At 45.3% G+C, this 24,341-nt stretch overlaps 1 protein-coding gene across 10 annotated transcripts in view; it reads right to left on the bottom strand.

Moving 5' to 3' along the window:
• Positions 1-24,341, bottom strand: part of COL26A1 (collagen type XXVI alpha 1 chain) — a 168,943-nt gene that overhangs the window by 132,846 nt on the left and 11,756 nt on the right. For 7 of the 10 annotated variants that reach the window (XM_015646409.3, XM_033518883.1, XM_033518885.1 and 4 more), the window contains exon 1: positions 20,020-20,456. In XM_015646409.3, coding sequence (XP_015501895.1) covers positions 20,020-20,171 — 152 coding nt within the window. In that variant the 5' untranslated portion in view covers positions 20,172-20,456. Of the gene's footprint in view, positions 1-20,019; positions 20,457-22,206; positions 22,346-22,609; positions 23,719-24,341 lie in introns of those variants that run through there. The other 3 variants (XM_033518889.1, XM_033518890.1, XM_033518891.1) reach the window with 3 other exon arrangements.

Genomic DNA, 24,341 nt, shown 5'->3' with positions numbered 1-24,341 from the left:
CCTGCACATCCCCTTCTCCTTCCCTAAACCACCTCCTCTATGTCAGTTTGATTTCCCCAGAACATGACATTTATAGCATTTGTTGCTTTTTTCCCCTTTCTGCATTCCCCTCCCATCTCCACAGGAATCCCTGCTCTCTGGCTAGCTCCCATTTCCATGAATAGGAGGCACACATGCCAGGACCACATGGGGCCAGCGGGCTGCTCGCTGACCCTTCGGCTACAGCCGGCCGGGAACACTGGGACACCCAGGGAGAGGTGGCTCTGTGCCCAGTGCCACCAGCCCAGCAGCAGTGACAAGGCTCAGCCATGCAGCTTGCCCTGAGACACTGCTCACCACAAACCCCCCTGGGATTCCTCATCAGGGAGTGTGGACTGTGGGCACACCTGAGGTGACCCCAGGTGGGCAGGGAGGTCTTACAGAACCACTTAGCTCAGATTTGTCAGGGATCTGTGGTGTATGAAAAGGGATCAGTACCCAAATGTCTCTACTGACATCTGCAGCATCAAAACAATGGATAAAACAAGGGGAGGGGGAAAAAAGATAAAGTTAATGAAGCTTCAGATCACATGATGACATCAGATCTTTTAGCGGGCTCAACACAACTTCCACACAAAGTTTAGGGAGCAGGACCAGAAGAAACAACAGGAGCTAAAGGCTGAAAATGTGAGAAACAGGAGAGTTGGGTTACAAAGGTACCCACAGCTCAGAGTGAAAGGTACATCACACTCTTGGCTTCCCATAAACAGCATAATTTTCCTACAAATACAACTTTCAGAGTTTTTTACTGTGGCACACAGGCAGGTGAGCCAAAAACAGGAACACAGCTGGTCAAGGATGTATTAGGACATACAGCTTGGAACTCACTGCAAATAAAATAGCACAGTGATTACAGAAGAAAGACACACAAAATCATCCCAAGACTTCTCTTTGCAAGCTAAAAGTCAGCAAGAACAGCCTCCAGAATGCAAGCAGGCTTCAGACAACGTGATGAAAGGCCCCATCATGGCTTACAGAGATTATAAATGACCCTTTATATTATATACAGATGCTAGGAAGGAAGGTTTAGGACTTTTACTGGCATGCATCCAGGATGGCAGAGAATATATTGCTGCTTATTCCAAAAGAATATTCCAACCAAGCAAACAAAATGATCCAAACAGCAGCTCCATTAGGATCTCATGCATGCTCATCACCAACATATTTAGCATGATGTTCTGCAGCATCCCATGGAACCAGTCCTTGCTCAGAGAGAAGAGTTTCACTTGGTCCATTTCCTCCAGCTGTTTCCAAAGAAGCACCCCCTCCTCTCACATCCTATTTAATTCTTGGAAGACTTTCACAGACCACAGAGGATCTGCAGATCATGGCCCACAAGCTGCTGATTTAGACAGTTTCCTTCTGGGGCTACAGACTGAGATCTCATGTCTTGATCACAGCTGACAGCGTGTTTTTCCAGATGGAATAGGGGTGTTGATGCCAGCAGATATCTGATCACATTCACTGTGTAGGTTCAGGATGTTCCTGTGGACCCTTCAGGCTAAGTGGAACAACAAAATCAATAGTTTGCTTCCATTTGGAGATGCTCTGCAAACTCCTCCTTGGAGCTTAAACAGCCCCAACCCCTCCCTCAGCAGATGCTGAGAGGTTCCTGTCTCTGCTAACTCAGCAAAAGCAGTGATGGCTTCAGGCACCTGGACACTGGAGGACACAAGAAATCCTCACCTTCCAGAGCACATGGGGATCCTGATCACATCCTCATCCTGGGGATGGAAGCCTGAGAGGATCTCACAGGGCAGGTCTCCAGGCTGACACAGGAAGCTGGAGGTGCAGTTTGCTTCTGTAGGCAGACACCAGAGACAAAGCCATACCTGAACCCTACTGACTTTCTGAACCTCCTGCCCCCCTCAGCAGAAGCTTATTTGGACTCACAGTTCACTCCTAGAGATTCTCGATGTTTTTATAGTCTGTCACCCAACTGTGAGAGAGAAAAGGGACTGCAGAGGGTGGGAAAGTGTAAGCTAACATATAACCATGCTAAAATATTGTAGATTCCAGAAGAGCCACACACTCACATATCAGAGTTTAATTCCTGGACAGCATAGGTAGAGCAATCATTTCATGGATGGGAAGACACTGACAGGAAACTTCATCTTCCCTTCCTTCTCACCACTGCGATTTGCAGTGGGATTGCGACTGGGATTAGTGTTCCCTAAGCCCACAGGGTGCATAAGGGATCTCTCCATCCATCTGTCCATCCGTCCGTCCCGTTTGCTTCTTTCCGAGTCCAAACTGCTCGCTTTTTCCAAGCTTCTCTTCGTCCTGGAGAGTGCCTGGAGGGCATTCCAGGTGGATCACAAGAGAAAAGCCACCTGGCTGTTAGCTGGCTCCATTCCCTGGAGAAGGGATCACAAACTGAGCAGTGTCAGAACCACCAGGCTGAACTGGTCAGGACTCAACAAGTGGCCGGTGAATTGGGATTGTGCAGCTCACAAATGGAAGTGGCTGCATTCTTACCTAATCACCTCTTTCAGAGGGGTGACAGTTCAGCACCACACACAAATCCAAGGCTGCCTGCCCTGCCAGGGACAGACCTACAGCAGGCACCACCTCCCAGGCAGGACCTGCAGGCTGATGCTCTCACTGGACTGAAGGACACGGCTCCAGATCCCAAAATCCATGGCCTGAGAGCACACCACGCTCCCACCAGCTCAGAACTGCTTCAGCAGAAACAATCCTCCCAGCTGGGCTCTGCACAAAGCTGCTCTAGAGCTGAGTAAAATGGAGATTTGGTGTGGGTTTGGTAGAGAGTTGTTGGGATTTTGAGAGAGATGGGACCATAGGGAGATGTTTCAAATCATGATTTATTATTTTTCTACAGCCTCATGAAGGAGTAAGTACGTCTTCACCTTATTTACCACATATTCTTGGTCAGTGGTCACAAGACCAGAGGTTGCAAGGCCTTTTAAAAGAAGTTATTTAGCCAATAAACTAATGCCACAAAAGAATGTTTCTGCCTTCACATTAGTAACTAATTATTATGTTTGATACATCTCTGCCACACTTTCTTATCATGTAGTGACACACAAGACTACTTATTATACCTTAAACTTCTTATTACTTTTATATCTTAACTTTAAAACCTTAACATTTCTTACAACTTAACTTGATGTCTTTCTATTTAAATTCACATTCTTACTTACGATTCTAAGCCTGGAAGCTTCCTCTAAGGCCTCAGGTCAAACCTTGTATCTATGTCTATATCTAAGCTTGTATTTACAAGATTTTGAGAGCTTTCTGTGTTTGGAATTCCCACAGACAGTTAACTGGTCAAGCCAGCAGGAAGAGAAGTCTCTCTGGGAGTGGGAGAACACTTAACATGCAGGATAGTTTCATCAGCACCTGTTCCATGTGTTTGGGCACAAACTGACCCTCCCCACTCTCAATAAATATCACAGAAGTCTCTCAGTAAGGCTGGCATTTCTGATGCTTGTGATTTGCCCTAAAGCTTTGTCCTATGTAAACAACTGCACTGAATTATCTTTTTGTTTCCATAAGGATAACACACTGTGTGTTATACTTAGCAGAGATCAACATTTAGGGCACAGAAAACAGTAGGAGTGTTTTGATAGCTAGGTAGATTTCCCCAAGTTTCCTCATAACATTTTTCACTGGAGCTATCAATTTCCCTGCAATCCTAGAGAGGAATTTCAATAAAATCAGAAGGTCACTGACTTTCACTGGGAAAAAGTTGCCATTCTGACTCAATGAAAGCAAATTGTGCCCTTTTCTCTGTGTAAATAGTACAGCATCCCATTTGCTCTGCCAGAACAGCAATCCATACACTGTGTGCTGGAACCCAGCATTAGGAGGGGTTAGTTATTTATATATTCCCTTGAGGCCAGGAGCAGAAGTTGCCCTTTACATGCCAAGAAATCCAGATTCAAAGGCTGCCAGGCTCTCTGGGGTATCTCTTCCTGAACCATCCAGTTCTTTAAAACTACAGTATTCCTTTCTTATTCACAAATACACACCTCCCTGACTGTGCTTTGACTCTCATCAGGATCAAGTTTTCCAGCTAATTCAGTTGGCTGTGACCAGATTGCTCTTTACTGCTGTGACCTGGCTAAAGAGGAAACAATCCCATCACATGTTACTGGAAAGCTCAGATAAAAGCCAAGTTGGGCTTAAGTTTCCCCTGTTCTTGGCTGCATTCATGCTCTCCCCAGGTAACTAGGTTTTAGGATCAAGGCTGTCATCCAGCTCATTGTCCAGCAAAGAGCCAGCTACAAAATTCAATTGTAACCAGCAGTCTCCACAATATTGGAATGTTCAGTGTTGATGGATTGGTTCAGGATTCCCTGTAGATAGATGGACCATTGCTAAGGAATCCATCAAAGACCACCTGGCAGGGGCAAGGGGCTGGCTGTACACAAGCTTATGATGGCAGGGTTAAGTTCAAAGCAGGTTCTGCTCCTCCATTACAAAGTTTTAAGAGGTCTGCAAGTCAGAAGCCATGACAAGCCACAGTAATCTTGTTGTCAATGTTGATGTTTTACGCATGCCTTATTCCCACTGAGCACTTCATAGTCACTAACAGGTTACCTTGACTCCTGCGAAAAAGGGAGAAAAATCTCTGTAACAGCCCATTCATCTTGGGAAAGGAATAAAACTGGAAGGCTGCTGGTGTTTCTGAAGCCAGACAGCAGCAGCCATTTGAAGCAGCAGAGAGCCAGAGGCATGAACAAGAATAAGACAAGTTCCAGGTCTCCTACTCCACTATGTTGGTCAGACAAAGATTGGAAGGAACTCCAATCTCTCTGCACACACCACCACTCCACCCCCACAATAAGAGTCTGAACAAAGTGGCCATAAAAATAAGTTCTGGCTAGCAGAGTAAGATGGGACAATTTATCTAGGAACCTCCCAATAGCATAACCCTTCCCCAGGGGGGCAATATGTTCTGTGCTTAGTGCACTTCAAATACTCACTTGCCAATAACAGCCTTAAGTTTTCCCACACAAAGTGGATTATCAGGGCCTGCTGGAGGGAGTTTAGTCCTAGAGGAATCTTTACCTTAGGAGGAAAACACAGTTCAGTCTGCACAACAGCTTCAGTCTTCAGCAAGCTCTGCGGCCAAGCACATTTAACTGTGCTTTCCTTGCTTTGTTTTATGCAGGGATGACCCTCCAAAAAGCACTACCTCGAGAGCTGAGCTTTCTTCAATCCATGGGAAACTGCACAAGACTTTACCTTATCCTCCTACAGCCACTGAAGTTACAGGGGCTAAGGGAAAACCTCTCTCTATTGGAATTATTGAACACCTAGAGGCAGCATAAAATCCCACCCTTTGCCCTACAGAGCCTGTATCTGCATCACCAGCCAATCTGCAGGGATTGGACAGGGCCTGCTCCCAAATTTGTTTTGTTTTTTTGCTTATAGAGCTCTGTACAGACAACAGAGTATCTTTGTGCCTCCCATTCAGCCCTCTGGTGCCAAACTCCCAGCACTTACAAGCAGCAACGAATGCCACATGCATGACAGGAACACAGGCACTTGGCCTAAATGAAGCAGTGTTTTTCATTAACATTATACTGGCACCAAAAACCACAAACTACAGCAAGAACAAAAGGCAATGTCAAAAGGACAGTGTTGAGTGTATCAAAAAAAAATAAAAAATAAAAAATTAGGATGCCAGGATCAAACTTCCTACTATTTCATGATGTTAATCTGCTCACATAACATACATGTTTTGGGCTTTTCCTGGAGATGAACAGTTGGGATATTGCTGCCACTGGAGACAGGTACATCCTTTTGATAGCTAGAAAGAAAAAAATATGTATTGGAAGAGACCTCACAGACAGCACATTGCTTTCTCTTTAGGGAAATACAGATATGTTCACCTAATGTTTTTCAACCATCAGAGCAGTGAGTCCCATAAGGAATCAAAAACCAGATTAAAGTATCAGCTTCAGGTCTTAGGATGCAACTGGAAATACCTGCACAAACAGCTGTATCAGGTAAACTGAACCCACAACTCTTCTAGCAACACTTCTACCTGCCCACTTCTCTTTTCTTGTGGCACATTCCAATTTTTTCAGTCTAGGTCTTTGATTTGGTCAGCAACTTGTAAAGGAATTTGTGGTGTACAAGGGACTACACAGCAGACATTTCTAAGTAGTGACCTACCGTGTGGCTGCCCATCACTGTTTGGGAGCAGGATCTCATGAGCCAAAGGCACCTCTTCTAGATTGAAACTGCAGCAGGACTGCAGGCTCAGCTGTACTGCACATCACTCCTGGTCCAGGTGACTGCCAAAGTGCCAGACATGACAACAACCCCACTGAAACCACCAAGGGAACAGCCTTTCCTCAAGTGCAAGAAAACTCTACAATTTTCTAATGTTTCCTGTGCTGGAGGAGGTGATTAGAAACAATAGGCCAGTCTAGACAAATCCATCTTCTTATTTTGCTTTGAGACCAACAATTTATCTTCTTCCTTTTAGCCACTTGTGTTCAGTGAGGCAGCTGAAGCTCAGGTACCTGTGAGCCAGCATTTGCACCAGGCCTGAGACAAGACTCCTGCTGCTGCTCCAGGAAGAAGACTCTTTTGGGGACAGTTGTACCCCACTAGTATGTCAGCACCTCAAGAGCAAAGCACTTTTCTCCAGTAACTGCTCTACCAATGTGCCAAGTCATCTGAACACCAGGCTGTGTTGTGTGCAGTAGATAAATCAGCCTATTACACCCAGCCCAGCTCAGACATCCCCAGGATGAGCCACATAAGACCCAGTTCAGTGAAAACAAAGCCTTGGAAAACCTATCTGTCTGGGTATTCAAAGTGTTAATCAGCCTGAAAAACAAACCCCAAAGTCTGTGTGTTAATTTGCTATTTAAATTGAAAACTTTTTATTCCATGTCTGCCATGTCTGGCACAAGGCTGTCCTGGGCGTTACTACAATAAAAAATAATTTGGAAAATAATCCTATTGTTCCAGTCACACCCATGGGAGTTTCATGTGTAGGGAAGTAGGAACATCAGAACTGAGATCTGTTCTGTCATCAGAGAGCTGAGTTTGCCCTTTACAACAGCCGGTTTTGATCCAAGGGCATATTGAGAGCAAGATCAGAAGCTGAGCTAAGGCAGGAGGATGTATCAATAGCTTTAAGGTTAAACTAAATTCCAACTTGCACTGGCTAAAACTCTTAAAAAGCACCATTAGTGTAGCAAACTAGCAATAGCCTTCACAAACACATGTCCATGGATGATTAGTTTATCACATCTTTCTCTTCCTCACCTCCCTCTGAAGCCAGTCCTTCCCAGTGCCCATAGAAATTAAGTGAATTGCTCTAAACCACCTCCTGGTTGCCAATGACCAGCCCTTCCAAAGAGCCTCCTCTGCACTAAGTAGAGGCCTCATTGAAACCTCCCTGCAACTATAGCATGGCTTGGATGAGGCACAACAATCTGCTGTACCAGCAGCCTCCTTTTCACCTTCCTCCAGACTCCCACTCTTACACTCTCCTGACTGCACTCGTCCAATGCCATCAAAAATAAGTCCACAGCCTCTGCTGCAGCTCAGCTCTTTGCACACAGTAGTCCCAAACCCCTGCTAGTGAGCACCTGATGTTGCCTCACCAAGTTTTAAACTCACTCTTCAGCAGATGGTGTGTTTTAATCACACAGAACCCACTGCACTTTGATAATCTGTCTACAGACAGACTGTAAAGAGACAGCAAGAAACTAAATGCTCTACCTAACTATTTTCAATATAAAAGGCTTGTTCTGCTTTTAACACAACTTCCTAAGCTTTCACTGGTTCTGGAAGTAGTTGCCATACCTCATTTCTAGCCAAGAACAATTACTTGTATTCTCCTTTTAAATCCTGCTGCAACCCAGTTTGTTCATTAGAAATAAAAAGAGCTTAAAAAAAGAAAGCCTTTCTCTTGTGAACGGAAACACTAACACCTTTCTCTATTATTAAAAAATTCTTGAGCAATCTACAAAACTGCTTTAGTGCCTCAGTGCTTTGGAAGCCTCTGTTTGGAAGGGAGGAGATCTACATTTCAGTATCCAGGTGGAAAATGGGTTTCATTTGGCCAAGTAATAACAGCTGAAAAAAACCCCCTCCATAGCCTATGCATGCACAGTAGATTCCTTAGGAATGATAACACTGCCTTGAAACATTCCCGAGTACACACGTGGGAAACCGGATGGGGAGAAAGCAGCACTGAGCAAGAGAGGGGACAGCAGGAGGTCTGAAGGAGAGATACAGGCATTTGGTCAGAAAAATTCCTGCCCTGTTCTGTGCAGAATTGTACAGCAAACTCCACTAGACAGGGGTTTGTAGGGTTTCTTTGGTGATGGTTTAAGTTAAAAGTTGCCTGCCAATGCCAAAGTACAGGGCAACCTAACTGCTCCACCATGGCAAAGTGCAAAGCTCCACAACATAAAGCATTTTAACCACAAATTGGTGAGAGTGCAAACTGATGCCCACAAGTGAACCAAACTCCTAAAGCAAACACTTCACAGGCATCCCTCATCATTCTGCTGGGAATGGGAATTACTGGTGAGAGGGTCTCAGTCTGTGTGTGCAAAGGAGTGGCTGACACTAAATACATTAAACACACAATACTGACAAAAGCTTGGGGCAAATTCAAGGCAAAACCATTAAAGAGAGATTAACTTTTTTTTTTCCCTCTTTTTCTATTTACACACATTTTTTCCACCAGAGAATGAAGAGTGACACAAATAGCATGCAAGATAAAAGTTAGATTAAAACAAGCAGTTATGACCTGAATTTTATCAATGGGTGACAGTTATTCTGTATTTCTGGTACCTTTTTCGTAGTTTGGGAAGAAGAACTGGAGGAAAACCAGCAAACTGTGAGTGACACACAGCAACAATCTGTGTTTATTATTGCACTAAGTATGTACACAAACAGCCCTCACACACAACAGCTCAAACTTGTTTGTGGTTTTTCCTCCCTCGTAGAAACATGCATGAGAGCTTTCCCATCCACCTTTCACTACAGTTTGGAGACATTTTTCCATGCATTGTCTCAGAAAAGGAGAGTGCCAGACTGGGCCACCCTGGAAGCAAAGCCAGCAGCTGCTATTACCAGAGCACTCACTTGAGGTTTTCTAAGGAGGTATAGAGGGATATATGAACACTGCAGTGCTGAGCATCACATTAAATGGCTGTGGCAGACTTGCATCACAGCAGAAACAAAATAGTTTGAGTTTCACTTGAAACCACTCTCATTCACAAATCAAAAAGGTTGGTGGAACCTCAGACCATGGAGTGATGGAACAACTCTTGAACTGGTTCCCCTTGCTGGAGGTGTGTCCATGGGAACAGCCTGTTCACCTATCCAGCTGTTACTGGCAACGTTTGAGCCACAAGCCTTTGGGAAGTGTGTGATTCCAGTCAAATGCTTGTATGGGGTTTGGTGTTGATCTTTGTGGTGGTGTTTTTTGGTTGGTTAAAGAAAAATCTGCCCCAAACCACCTCCCAGACATCAGAGCTCATGGAGGTGCCCTGCAAAGCCAACCTTGCTTCCACAGGGATCCTGAGATCCAATCCATCACCCAGGCAAAGGCAGCACAAGATGACTCCCAGGCTCAGCCAGCTGAAATGTCCGACACAAATCAACCCAGTTTCTAGCTGCGTTCAAGAGACAAGCTGGGATGACTCCTATAGTTTCCACATTCCCACTTTTCTCCTCTTTCTTCCCAGCCACTGTAGAGATACACAGCTTCACCCTAACCTTCCTAAAAGTTATGCAGCAATGTCTCCAAATGGTACCTGGGAGCTGAAAGTTTACCTTCAGCAAAATTCCACAGTCATTTGCAGAAGCTACTTTGAAAACCCTCTAGTTCAGACGCCAAGAACCACTTGGCAAGGCCTGACAGACATAATTAGAGAGCTTGATTGTTTCAAAGGACATTACCCAAGAAAATTAGTATGTTGCTGCGGTTCTTGAAATAAATTTACAATGGGTTTGGTTGCAGAGGTCTTGCAAGGGTTTTAGCAGACTTTTAATTACAGTATCGGGCCTGAAGTATTTTTCTAGTGCTTGGCAATATGAGATCCTATTATTTCTGCTTGCAATGCACACTCATTCAAAGCTTATCCACAGGCCGACAGCCTAAGAATTCCTACCACTCTGTAATCCAAAGTTTTTGTATCATTTGTGATATACATTAGTGACTTCCAGTAACAGCTGCCCCAGAGACAGCATTTTACTGTGTGATAGTTTAAACCCTTTGGCTCAGTGCTGTATCCTGAAATACACTGCAGGGAGGCTATAGCTTTTGCTGCAGGTTATGCTGATTTACAGCAGCATTAAGCCAAGCACTGTAACATCCTACAGAGCCAATTTGCCTTTTTGCTCTCTGCTGTACTTCAGATGGGAACAGGGGAAGTTTGCAGCATCACAGCCCAGAGCTGCCTTTTCTGCAAGGCTGGTGCTCTTGAGTCACACCCATTGCCACAGGCATTTGTGCCCTGAGCACAAAGCAGCAGTCAGTGCTGCTTCTAAAGGTATGTCCAGGCTCCCAGAATCCACCCTGGGGACAGGAAAGCCCCTGAGCCTTGTGCCATCAGCCAGCCCTCCGCTACTGGTCAGTCCAGTCTGCCCTGCTCAGCACCTCCCTCTCCCACCCCTCAGCATCTCCTGCAAACTAACCCTTCTCTGCAGAGCTCAGGCAAAGACTTATTCCCAAAGACCAGTTTCAGTCATTCAGACTCAGAGAGCTACAGTAAACAGGGAGCAATGACCTCTATTCTTTAAGAGTGGAAGTTTATACAAGAGCCAAGTATTATCATTCACAGATTTATTATAAACTTCAGCATAAATTCATATACAATACTTTGGATTTTGTAGCTTTCCCTCTAAGATATAACCACACCCTCGTGAAATACTCCCCAGAGCCTTCTTTTACATGAAGGGAAGTATTACTATTCCCATTTTATTTAGGGGAAAGAAAAGAGAGAGAACTTGCAAGTCTCAGTTCCCAGACTCTGTGCTGCTCTATAGAATATATATTGAGCATTTAAGGAAATAGTCTTTGTCTTGGGAAAGAGGGTGGAAAACAAAGCCTTATGAATCAGCCAGCTAATAATTAAAAGCAACTAAATCCAGATCACTTTAAGCTGCACATGAGAATCTGAACTTCTCAGATGCTGAATTCCACTGCCGACCAGAAAAGCCAGGGTCACTTGCCCAGCTGGTCACTATTGTTCTGTCCAATAAAGTTCTGGCAGGAATGCATGTTTAACAAAATACAGAGATTAGGCATAGCAAAGAATGCAGCTCCCCCCTCAGTGTTTAGGTTAGCAGGGTTTGCCATGTTGAAATACTGAAGCTTAAGCATATCAGATTTTCTCTGTCCTGTACTGCTGGTGCCAGTGACAGACACAAGCTGACAGCTCGCTTCTCAGGGGCACTGCCATTTTAGCTCTAAGTTTATTAAAAGCTGCATAAAAAGTTCACCTCAAATCTGCAGTGACCACAAATTAAATCAGTGTTTTCTTGGAGATGCAGAATCACAATGGAGAAAAGCTCTCTGTACCTCCCCACATGCCATAAACTTTTGAAGGGCAATTTAAACCAAGCCAGAGATTCAAGGGACCAGATTTTGAGACCTTTGCAACAAGGTAGCTCATTTTTAAAGTGTTTTAGGACAGCCTAAATTTCCAAAAGGAAACTTAACACCCAGTGACAAAATACAGCATCAGAATGGCAATGACCTTCCTAACATCTGCCTTATTCTAGCTCTCTGTCAAGAACTTTTCAGCTCAATTTACAACAAGGGACAACACAGGACTAGAGCAAAACACAAATGTCACAAGAACAAGTCATACAGATGATCTGACAGACCATTTGAGATCTTCCAGGAACATAGCTTTTATTAAACCAATGCTATGCACAAAGCAGCTCTGATACTTCAACAAGGCCAAGAATTTCTCAGCTCAAAGAAGAATTATATTAAATGGACAGATATTTGAGACTCCTAAGTAGATTTGCAATGGATATAGTCCTTGGAGAACTGCATACAAGGAGGTTATAAATAGCCTGGATTTACCTCAAAGTTAGTGGGTTATATTCAGAGATACCAAGGATTCCTAAGTTCCCCCGCAGGGGTACAGTAGCTCATGCTGGGTGAAGTTGTGGTTCATAGGTAGGAAGCATCTAAGATCCTGTTACCATGGCAGTCTCTCCTCTCTTTCTCCTTCCACAGAAAGCTGAAATATCATTTTCTGTCAGAAGCACACAGCAAATCTGGAACAGGTACAGCTGAGATACAGACCAGCAGACAGGCAGACCTAGGAGTTCCTTCTGGGAGAGCCTTTTTGACTCATCCTAGCACAGCAACAGAAACCTTATTTTAGCTGGTATTGCTTTCACTGCCACTGAAAATGCAAACAACAACATCTGAACAAGTTACAGTGGTGAGACAAGCAGCCAGACAGCCCACATAGAGCAGGGTTGCAGAAACCAGACAGGTTCTGGGGAAGCACAAGACAGAATCAGGCAAGAAGAAAGCCAGGAAGCCAAGCAAGCCGAGGCAGGAGCAAGAGAAGTACCCTCAGATTAAAAAGTCTTTTTCTTTAGGGAAAACACAAGCAGAATCTCCCTCGGGTTGAAGTGTTAAATTCATGTGGGGAGAGCTGTCACCCATTGCTGCCTCAGACGAGGATTTGAAAAAGCTCCCTGTGCTCTGCTGTGTTTACAGCAATAATGAGAGCCCAGAGGAAGGGGTTAGAAACATCTGAGTTTAATAAGAGCTAAGCAGCACACAGCAAAAAAGAAATGTCTGCCCTTCCGTTCAGGGCTACCACACCCCAGCAAGCACCGCCACCCCGGGCCAACAGGAGCCCAGCATGGAGACGTTATGTCATCCATCCAGCAGCCCATCTGCCCCCAGCCCTTCCCCAGGAGCAGCAGCTCAAACCAAGCTGAGAGCTCCCAGCACCACACTCCTGAACAACTAAGCAAAGTTCTGTAGGGAAAAAGCAGATGTTGATTGACCCCAGGCACAAAACAAGCCAAGGGCAAGAAGGGAAGTTTTTGTGTAGTGCCATAACTGAGCAGCTCCATCTCACAAGGTCATCCCAACAGGGCAAAAGGAGTATTTAGCTCATTTAGCACCTATGCAGCTGCCTTTTCTTAGTCCTAAACAGCTCTAACATCCAACATGCGCAGGGTAAGGGGCATCCTGTTCCCATTTCACACACAGAAAACCAAGAACCTTAGTCCTCAGGTCCTGCAATCGAATTTGCTGTGCCACCTTCCTCACAGTCCACCCCCAAAACTGTCTTTGCATGAAACTGGCATCTTTCATTAAATACCGTATCATATACTACCTTAATAAGGCACGCTCTTTCCATGTCTCTGGTCTTTTTATTCCATTAAAAAGTGGAAATCAGGAATCAAGTGTGTTGTCCATCTGCAGAGACAAACACACCTCCTCTCCAGAGTGCACATACACACACAGAAGAGATGGGGGGACATCCAGAAGAAACATAACTGGACCTGTCCTTAACTCTACAGACTCAGTATAACTTGGTTACACAACCACATCCAGGGAATACTCCCCTGCCTCATGATTTCACTGCACTGGCATTTCTGAGATGCTCTGAGCAAACACATGCCTGTATCCAGCACAAATGCTGCAAAGAATATCACTTCCACCCAGTTCCTAGGGGCAGAAAAAGTGGAATTGATTAAAAAGACATCTGACTACATAACCTGATGTCAATATTGGACATGAATTGGTCCCTTCTCTGCAGTGGTACCTCACTTTAGCTTTAATGTTTTGACAGATGGTTTGTCTGCTCAGCACAAAGGCAGGTGGCTGGATAAGAACAGCCTTACTCAGCTCTGGGAGGACGGACAGGAGACACAAAGCAAGCCACAGAGGTAAAGGGAAGAGTCCTAAATAAGAGAATCTCACAGCTACCATCTCTTCTCAGTTTCAAAATCAACTATTATGGTTTTGAGTGGCAGATTCTCTTTCCTAGATAAACTACATCAATATGGAAGAGGAGACTGAACTGCTCCAAACATGAAACATTGTGAAGGTGCCTTCTGCTTTTCTCTCAGAGGCATCCACTGTGTGGGCCTCTGGGTAAAAGCCATTTCTAGACAGATAGAAGAGGCTTCTTTCTTTGCCAGAAATAGGACTGACCAACTTTAGAAAGCTGAAAAGGAGTCTGAAATCTGGAACAGCCTCCTATTTGTTGGTCATCCTCAGAAGATTCAACTATTTTCAAACAGCAAAGCCTAAATATTACAGGCAATACTTCCACTCAAGCATACTTTTAACTTACATGTCTGTTCAGTTCTAAGAGGAGGAAAACATTACTTGTCAAAACCAGCTAAAGCACCTAAAACATGTAATACATTACACATCAACAAACAACCATCTCTGCAAAAAAAAGGAGTCAAGGAACAAAAACAACAAGGAACAATATCACAGTTCCTACTCTCACTGGTTTCTGCAGCATTAGGGACTTAACCCAGATGAGTGCAACACTGTGCATATTTACACTAAGCAAGAGATTTAGTATTATTCAGCTGTATAAAAAGATGAAAAATGTAGGACAGTGACCAAATTAGTAGCACTGGCCTTTTTTCCAATTTGCAGCTATTATCCTCAATGGAATCTTTGTGATATCTAAGTTGGCACAGGCTGGCTGCATGCTCAAAGATTCAAAATAAACATTATGCCTCAGTGGAAGTAAATTTAAGCACTGTCTAGATCTGCCTAATTAAAAGTGAGTTGAGAGCTTTGTGCATATTTCAGAAATGCTGTTGGATTAATTCTTGTATTATCCTATAGGAAAGGCATCTATGCTTTATAAATCAGTAACATTTCCAGACACACTGGAGGTCTGATGCAGGAAAGGGTCCATTAGCCTGACCCAGAAGACCTAAAGCACTCTATGCTTTCAGTTCTTAATCCTTATCTGAAAGTCATTCTTCATTTTCCCTCCTTTATCAAGACACAGCCCAAGAAAACAAAGATGTGAGTAAATATTCTATGATCCCAGTGTCACAGAACCACTCCCCAAGCACAGCTGTGACATTTCTAACCTGACCTGTTTCCACCAGCACTTTAGCACCCCAACAAGCTCAACTTTGGGAAAACTAAAAAATAAGGATTATTGAAAGAAACATTTGTTAATTTATCCAAGGGGAGCACAAGTTCACTGGCACCCATTGTTTTGCCTTTCTGCTCCCTTTGGTTTTTCCCCTCAAGCTGGTAAATGAAACCTACCTAAGAGAAAATTATTCACACAAGCAGCTGGAAAGGCAGGACAGTAGATTTCCTACAGGAATACAATTTACTGCAGTAGCTACAATCACATCTGGTATTTCAAAGCCATTCCAGTGTCACCAGACCCTCAGACAACCATTGGCTCCACTGCTAATTGCATTGCAAAGTTACAGCCCTGAACCCCACGAGTCAGATGAAGATCATATGGCTGCAGAGTCCAGGGAACAAACACCAAATAGTTCCAGGGTCTGGTGATGAGCTCAAGACCTTCTGACCCCTTGGTTACCTGGGTCGGGCACTTCAAAGTGGAATTAGAGCAGAGGACTCAGCATGACACAAATCCCAGTTTGTTTGCTTGACATCCTCTCAGTCCATAGCAAACCAGGGACCTCAGGCAATGAGCAGACAATTAGGTGATGGAGAGAATGACTCAGAGAGCGAGATCCTGTCACTAAAAGGAGAGAGAACCACATTTGGCCAATATGTATAGTTTTGTATTCCACACCCACTTAAGAGTCACGAAAGGTTCAGAATTTGAGGCTGAAATAAGGCTCAAGTTATCTTTCTCTAATGAGGAGAAAATTAATAAAAATCCATCAGGAAAACTCCAGATACACATTCTGAAAGGATTCTGACAGACTGCATAAATAGGGATATTTATTCATAGATGGCCTTTTACTATTAAGAACAGGCTTCTCTTGCATAAAGAGACTCACAGTTACTTACAAGAATTAAAACCTCACCTAAGAGGCTGGAGGTTGCCACACTACAGTGCATTTGTTCTGGGAAGGATCATTTCCAGCCCAGCACAGATGTAGCTGTAGGCCCAGGCACAACACAGGCAGTTATCCTGGACAGAACACATCTACCTGCAAGAGGCCTACACAGACATCTTGAGAGCCAGACATTCAAGTGACCTGTTGGGAAATTGGTAGCCTCAAGGAATAATTGGCAACATATTTCAAGCACCAACACTTTGGGTTTCTCAGGGAAGCAAGACAAGCTGCAGTAGTGGAAATCTGATGTCTGTTTAAATATCATTCCCACATCAAAGCAGCTCACCGAGCATGTTTAACTATTACATGGAATCCATGGCAAAATATGGAGTAAACCATTGGTGGAGGAGCAACTGGAACCCAGGTCTTGCTCTTCTGGGCTGTGCTTTGAGTCACAGCATGAAATGGCTAAAGGCCACCTGGCCTTCCATGTCAAAGCCTCTGCCTTTTACAGCTACCAGATACTACTTTCCTCTCCATATCCATCCTCAAGAAACATCACTGCTGTAGGAAGCACTGGGAATTACTGTGACCAAACCTGCAATTACCAGTAGAATGTGGATAATACCTATTTGTACAGTCCTGTTATTTGTAACATCATGGTTCTAATGTTCATTAACAGGAGGAAGTTTTTAGGCTGAAGAGTGTTTTGAAGACTGAACTGCCACAGCTGGACTTGCATCCACCCTGGAGGGCTTTTGTGATTGCACTGTAATGATCCCAGTAAAAATTATCATCCTACATTGCTTTTATTCATGTTTTGGGATTTTTTTTCAGCCACCTCCATTTCTCATCCAAAGAGGTTTCCAGTCTAAGCCCTGCATCTATTCTCAGAAGCTTCTGACTCTCACAATTAAGTTCACAAGCACTCAATGCATGACTAATTAGAAAGTACAGGAAAATAGAATGAGGAGTTGGGAGAGCACCAACCCCAAAGACAACTAACACAGAAACAGACATTCCTTGACTACTGAGCTACTTCCAGCATGGGAACAAGCTTCCCTTAACTCAGCAAAGCTTCTCAAAGCTTGGAGGACTATTTCTCCTTGGCAGGCAGCCCCTCCATTCTTATGCTTCCAGTAAAGTCCACTTCCCATTCATTGCCTTAACATAGCAGCAAGTTCAAAATGCATGCACTGAATGGGAATTTCAAGCTAAACTGTGAGGCTGTTGCAGTCTGTGCAATGCAAACAGACACTGCTGCCTGGATTTCAGACACCAGCACTTGCACATCAGAAGTTCATTTCAAGCACATGCAAAGATAGACTACAAGTGTCTTTGGTCTAATAATCAAGACCTGTTAACTGAAGCCAACTAGAAGCTAAAATATTCATTGAAGGAGAAAAAAAAAAAAAAAAAGGCAACAAAGAATACATCATTCTTCCAGAACAAGTATTCCATGGCTTCACTTCGAAGAATGTGAATAACCATATTTTTTTCCTCCAAATTTCCCTTCACCAACACCCCAAGTTTTTTTTACAGGGCTCAGGGCCTTATTTTTCTGGCAGGAAATATGGTCAGCAGTTCTCAGAGCCTCAGGAGCCCATCTTTGAGCCAGACTGCAACTTAGATACCAAGGGATATATCAGCACAAAGGACTACAGAAACTTCTCCCCTTGGAGAAATACAACTCTTATGACAAGTTAATTTTTAGAAAATCAATAGCAGATTCCCAAACAGCTCAATCACTTGTTGATTAAGGACAGGAAAAGACAAGTGCAGAAATATGGTGTGTCCTGTATCAAGGAAATCTGTCAGCTGTACAGCATCTCATCAGTATCTGCTGCAATGTACCAACACCTGGAGCTGCAGCACAAACTTTCAAGGCTCTGTCCCTGCTTATTTATGACTCAGTAAAGTGTCAGAAGTCACTGGACAAAGCACACACTGGGAAGGTTGAAGAAGAGAAAGTGAGAATGGCCATATAGTGCCATTAATAGCAATCACCTTTCCACCACCTTGTTCTTCAGGGCAGAGGCCAGAAAGCTTTGCTGTGATGGAGCTCTGTTGCTTCACATAATTCAGGTGCTACCAAGATCCCATGTTTCAGTGGCAAAAGGGACACATAAAAACCTGTCTATATCAGTCTGATTCAGTCCTTGAAAAAAGACTTTACACCCATATAGATTAATGTCAGACAAGGAGCAAAAAGCCTCACTCCTCTCATGGACCATATTAAATCCAGAAAAGTCCAGCTATCCCAACCTGAAGCTGCACCCAGCAGGAGACTTCCCTCAAAGGTCCAACATTGTGGCTGGAGAAAGTTTTCCCACAGAGATTTTCCCATCAGAAAGTGAAGCTGTTAAGACATTTGCCAGCAACAAAACTTCACCACTCAAGGGGAAATTAAAACATACAAAGATTGCTTCAACGTGTGATATTTGACTGAGCACTTGAATTTTTCTTTCACAACATCCACTGGTGATTTTTTTCCTCGCTTCAATTTTTTACTTCCCCATCTGCAATAAACTAGAACAGGAGATTCTCCCAAGGCAAAGTTCCATCGGGCACAAAAAATAAATCTAAAAAATCTACCAGCTTTCCCCAACATTATTGTTTAAATCGGGTTTATGTGGTTTGACACAACGCTTTGTAGACTTGGAGAGAGACACGTTTCCCTGACAAAGCATCAGCTATCCAAACCACTGAGGCACAGGAAAACTGGGAAAGAGTGGGAACTGGGGAAGGTCTTTGGTGAGCAGAGTCCACATTCATGTAAGCGTGGTAGCTCTGAACAAAGATCTGCAGGCTAATAGATATGTAAGACAAATGACATGTGGTTCTCATTGCAGCTCATGCTTTGGGAAGGGGGTACCTTGGAAGAGATCCAGCTTGGATAGGTTTATCCCATTACTCTCCTGTAATTTTCTGCCGTTTCAAACCCTTTGACAGTTGCTGTAGTTTAACATCACACCCCCTGCAGCCCCAGGTCTGTCTGACAGCGCAGCGGACAAAGCCACCTCCCCCCCGGGGGAAATCCGCACCATATGCGAGCCCCATGCAAGGCACAGGGCTGGTGCTCGCCCCTGTACCCCCGACACGGAAATCCACGGGGTCCATGCCTTTTCCCAATCCCCAGCCCAAATAAGCGGTGCTAACAGCAGCACAACTCACGCAGACTAGGTATTAGCAAAGGAGGAGGAAAAGAGGTAGAGACAGGATGGACGAGCCCTGAATATTAAATCTCAAGTCCCCATTTAAGGGAATGACAGGGGGGAAAAAAAGAAAAAAAGTGTAATTCAAGAACAACTGGAATCAGGTTAAGCCACTCTCTTGCTTTATACAGTGCAGCTCATTCATCTGAACAGCTGTTTCACCTCTAGAGAAATACCCAGAGAAAACAGAGGGGAGGGGGAGAAGCCTAAATTGTTTGCTCTACTGAAGCAGTAAGATACAGTAAATCAAACCTGATTTATATTAAGTTTATAAGAAATTGGGTTGGGGTGGGGGGAGAGGAGAAGAGTGGGAGGTATTGTTTTAAACAGCTACTTGGAAGTTGCAGCTCTTGAAGAGAGATCTGTAATTAAGGGCTTTCCTTTGTTGAGCTGAACAAGTTTCTCCTCGCAGCCGAGGGCTATAACAGTTCCCTCTGCCGGCATCCCCAGTGTCCCGGCTCAGGAGGTTTTCCTGCTCCGGCTGCGCACTGCGCACGGACGCGCAGCCCCGGCAAAGCCCCTTCCCCTCCCCGGCGGGCTGGGCGCGGCAGGGGGAGACTTTGCGGGTGTCATTTACCCAAGCTCAGCTCCTCGATTCCCCAGCCGCTCCCTGCCCCAGGAGGCGTTCGCTGCTGCGGGCAGGTAGAGAGCGTTCCGCGCCCCACTGAGGATGCGGGCAGCCCAGCCCGGCCCTGCACCCTGTGAGGGACCGCTGCCCGTGGCTTTGCCGTGTCCGTTTGCCCCCCGGAGCCACCGGCGGGGCGCAGCCTCCTCGCCCGGAGGCGGACCCAGTCTTACTCACCGGCGACTGGCGAAGCCGCTGCCCGGCGAGCCGGAGCTCTGCTCTGGGTAGTTGTGCTGCAGGGTTGATGCTGGGAATTGATAGAGGAAGCCGGTGCCCAGCGCGCATCCATGCAGGCAGCAGCACCAGGACAAGAAAAGAGCGAGCTGCATTTTTGCAAGAACGGGGATCTCCTACCGCCTCCGCCTTTCCCCCGAACACCGCACGGCAGGCGCGGGGCCACACCGTGCTCCCCCGGCCGGGGTCACGGCGGGATCCCACGGCACGGAGGAGCCCTGGGGCAGGGGGGCAACGGGGTGCCGGGCACACGGGGATGGCTGCTCCGGCTGCCAAAGGGAAGCCCCGACCCTCGGCAAGCCGAGCCCCGGCGGCGGCGGCTGCTGCCCGCGCAGGGGGTCCGGGGCCAGCGCTGCTCGATGCTCCCAGGGCGCACACTCAGCCCCGGATGCCTTTTCAAATTTGGCGAGGTTGGCCCGACTCCGTCAAAGGGGGCGTGGGGCTTCGGCGTTAACCCTTGCCAAGCCTGGCGGCAGACCCCGCTGCCGAGGGGTTTCGTCGGCCCGGGGCCGGCGAGCCGCGCTCCCGCAGGACACGGAACGCGCGGGGCCCCGGGCACAGGCGGCAGCGCCCCGCGGGCAGGGAGCACCCGGGGAACCCCAGTCCCCAACCAAACCAAGGCATCACCGACACACTGCAGAAATCCGTGTGTCTCCCCGGTTAACCGAGGGCCAGGTCGAAGGGAGCGCACCGCTCAGCAGTGCAGCCCCAGTATCCCAAAGATGGTGCCACGTTCACAGATAACTTCTGCTGCAGAAGTTACACACATAAAATAGGAAATAAATAATTTTAAGATTCTTCATTCACAAGGTAAGCAGTGAGAAAGTGATCTCTGCTTTCACTAGGTGCATCCTGCTCATTCTGGCATCATTCAGATGGGTACATGGCTTAGTGGTGAACATGACTGTGAGGCTGACTGTTGGACTCGGTGATCTTAAAGATCTTTTCCAGCCTTCATGAGTCTATGATTCACACACAAGTGCTCCCTTTGCCACCACTTCCCACAGACTCCCTTGGCTTATCACCCAGGATGCCCCTGAGCTTGAAGAATTGCAGTCAACCCCAGGCAGGAGGATTTTTTTTGCAGTTGTAGAAGCATGTGGGTGTTTCACAATGGTAACACCCCAAGAAGGAAGGCAACAGCAAGGTTCCCTCTCTGTATAACAACTGAGTCTCTGTTTAAAACCCTTGTACATCCCCCATTTGGCAACAGTGTCACAACCCTGTTTGCTGGCTCAGTGTCCCCTTCCCAGCTCAGGGGCACCTGGGCTATTGCAGTTCAATGACTGGACAAACAACATCTCTTCCCCAATCCTCAAGGAGAGATTTAATTTTAAAGATGACACAATTGTCTTTCTAAATTTTTTACCCTCAGATCTTGCAAGCTCCCAACACCCCATCTGCACCTTCACTGTGCAGTCAGCCAAAGACTGCAAGCAGTGCCACTGAAAGCAGATCTCTTGCTGGGGTATTCTAGGGGCCCAGGGCCTCCCCGTGGGGCTCTGCAAAAGCAGAGACCCTCTTCCCTCGAGGGCAATACAATCTCTGCAAGATGCTGCAGCTGAAAAATGTTCACTACAAGACACTGGAAAAATCCAGGATCTTGTATCTGGCATTTGCCCCCAGCCACAGGTGAGCAGCCACCCCTTCCCCCACGGTGCCCACCTCTCTGTGTGCACACAGAGATAAATAGCCCCTGGCTGGAGCCTGTAACCAGACAAGTTTAGACTGCAAATGAGGCACCAGGTTTTTAAACAGCCACTGTCATTAATCACTGAAGCAAATCGCACAAGGAGGCAGAGATGCAGTTTGCAATGCAGCTCAGCACAGCCTCCCCAGGCTGCCCCAGACCCAGAGCAGGCAGTGGACCAGCCCTCTCTGAGCCCAAAGGGATCTAAAAGTTCTGTTCCAGTAACACTGGACTGTGAAGCCCACTCAAAAACAGGTACTATTTATTTATTTACAAAAAGCCCTCAGTGCCTGAAGCTGGGACATAACAGGGCCCTCTGTCCCCAGCCCTGGCTCAGGGCAACCTGAGCACTCTTCCTTTTATACTCCCCTCACCTCCAGCAAGGGAAATGTTTTCCATTCTCTCACTCCCAAGAAAGCACACAGCTCCCAGAAACTCACCCTAGGATGTTCAGCCTTTCCAACATGCTGCTCAGTCCTCAGGAAACCTCTGCTCAGCTTAACATGGCAACAAAAGAAGAGACTTACTCTGCTCTTCCCTCTAAGCTGGACTACAAACCACTCCAAATTCAGCCTTCACCTAGGAAAGGAGTCAGGAACAGCAAAACAGTTCTTAAGGCAGTTCTCTAAGAACCCCTTTCCCCCCAGTCTGGGTGCTCATCCTCAGCTCCATCTGCACAAAGTGGATGCAGCTGGGCCTCCACCCCAGCAGTTTGTTGCAGCACCAGACTGAGTGCTGAGGGCAGGGTTCAGCCTTTTGTCCCAATCATACCTCCCTCTCCTGACAGGCTTAGATAGATCATTACAGATATTTAACAACACCGAAGAGCAGTAGCTTTCTGACCCATTCTCGTGGCCTGGGTTGGACCCTTCAGAAGCTCTTTGTAGTCTTCAAGTCTTAACTTTCCAAAAACATTTTATTTTCTGCTGCATGGAAAATTTGCTGCTTCAGCCTTCACTGATTTTGCAAGACCCTAGGAGATATTAAACACAGGTGATTAGACAAGACATGATTCTGGCAAATTATTAGAGACATCTGTAGGAAGCAAATGGTCTTCCTATTTCATGAACTGAGAGAGTGAAGACCAGAGGTCAAATGACTTTGCTCAAGACTGTAAAGAGCTAAAGGCAAAGCCAGAAACAGAGCTCAGATCTCCAGACTCCCATTACTTCTGCCATGTCCTTAATGCACATTTGCTTCTATTCTGTATGGCTGATTTAAAATGAAAATGAAGAATTGACTTCCAAGCTGTTTCTGGAAAGAGAGAAGAAAGGGTGATATTGTCTACTGTAAGGGGAGAATTAAAGATGACATTTCATTTTAGTCCTTTGGATATGCGTAATATAATCAAACACAATAGCAGTAATAAATGAATATTTTTTCTCCCCATGGTGCTTACGAGTGCAACATATTCTAACAATTTCTCAAAACTATGTTGATGAATTGGAAACACAGTGATGGAGGTAACAAAGACAGCCAACAAAAACATAATCCCTTCAATTTATCAGAGGGACTGGCTTTGAGAAGAAAACCCTTGAAATCTGAACAGTCCTATTCTTATAAACCAGACGTAATATATTTAAAATAGAAAGCTACGCTTTGTATGCCTGTTAATTAAAGATTTGCCCAGGCAAGCAGAGCTAAATAAATTATTTGGATGCATTTCACCAATTCAGTACAAGACGGAAGGGGCAGATGCACACTGGAAAGCTACAATGCAGAGAAGCATGGGGGGAAGTAAGTAAAAAGGTAAGGGGTTTTCACTTACCAACCTTGTGAACTCTGCTGTCATAAAGAAGAAATGCTTGGAGGGCTGTCCTCCTGCACTCTGCTCACCTGCAATGCAAATGCCAGCCTTACACTGTCCTGTCAGAAGGATAATCCATTGGACATAAATCATGTGGGCACACGGAATGTGTTTCAGCTTCTCAGTCCACTGGGCAAACCTGAGACTTAAGACATCAGAAACTGTTCTGAGAAAATATCCATCATTTCTTTAACCATACAAACCCTGCATGCAAGCCCACCAATAAATGAAGTGGTGGAAAATACAGACATTAAAAGGAATAATCAAAGTTTAGTCTGATTTTTGTTCAGTTGAAAGGGAAAAATTGGAATGATACAGCAAAAGAGGGATCTGTGGCACAAAGAGATGGAAAAGCACTGTCGCATTTGTAAGCAGACTACAGCTCCACAACCTAAATGCCATCTCAACTCTTCAGCACCACTTAGAGTATTACAAAAGTGAGTAATTAGCTGAAAAAGAAAAGTCACAATGTTGTTAGAATCATGGCAAACAAATTTTGAAAGGCCAATCCCTAGGATTTTTCAAGTGCACTTTTCATGTGGATGCTAAGAAGAGACCAAAGGAAAAGCGGCTTTGTTCTGGTTGGTAAAACCTTGAGGAGCTTTAGAATTATGAAGTGTCCTTTTGAAGCTAGAGTGAAGTCATTGATAAGATCATCTAAACCCAAAAATAATTTAGATAAACCCCTTCTAGCTTCTCAAAACGCCCAGATCATTGTGATACACAAAGCATTCAAGAAGCCTTGGAAAATTGAAAGAGATGGATAAG

This window comes from Parus major, chromosome 19 (assembly GCF_001522545.3).
Source record: "Parus major isolate Abel chromosome 19, Parus_major1.1, whole genome shotgun sequence".
In the NCBI taxonomy this organism is placed as follows: Eukaryota; Metazoa; Chordata; class Aves; order Passeriformes; family Paridae; genus Parus; species Parus major.
Note: the sequence above shows the minus strand (reverse complement) of the source record. Positions and strands in the feature narration are given on the sequence as shown.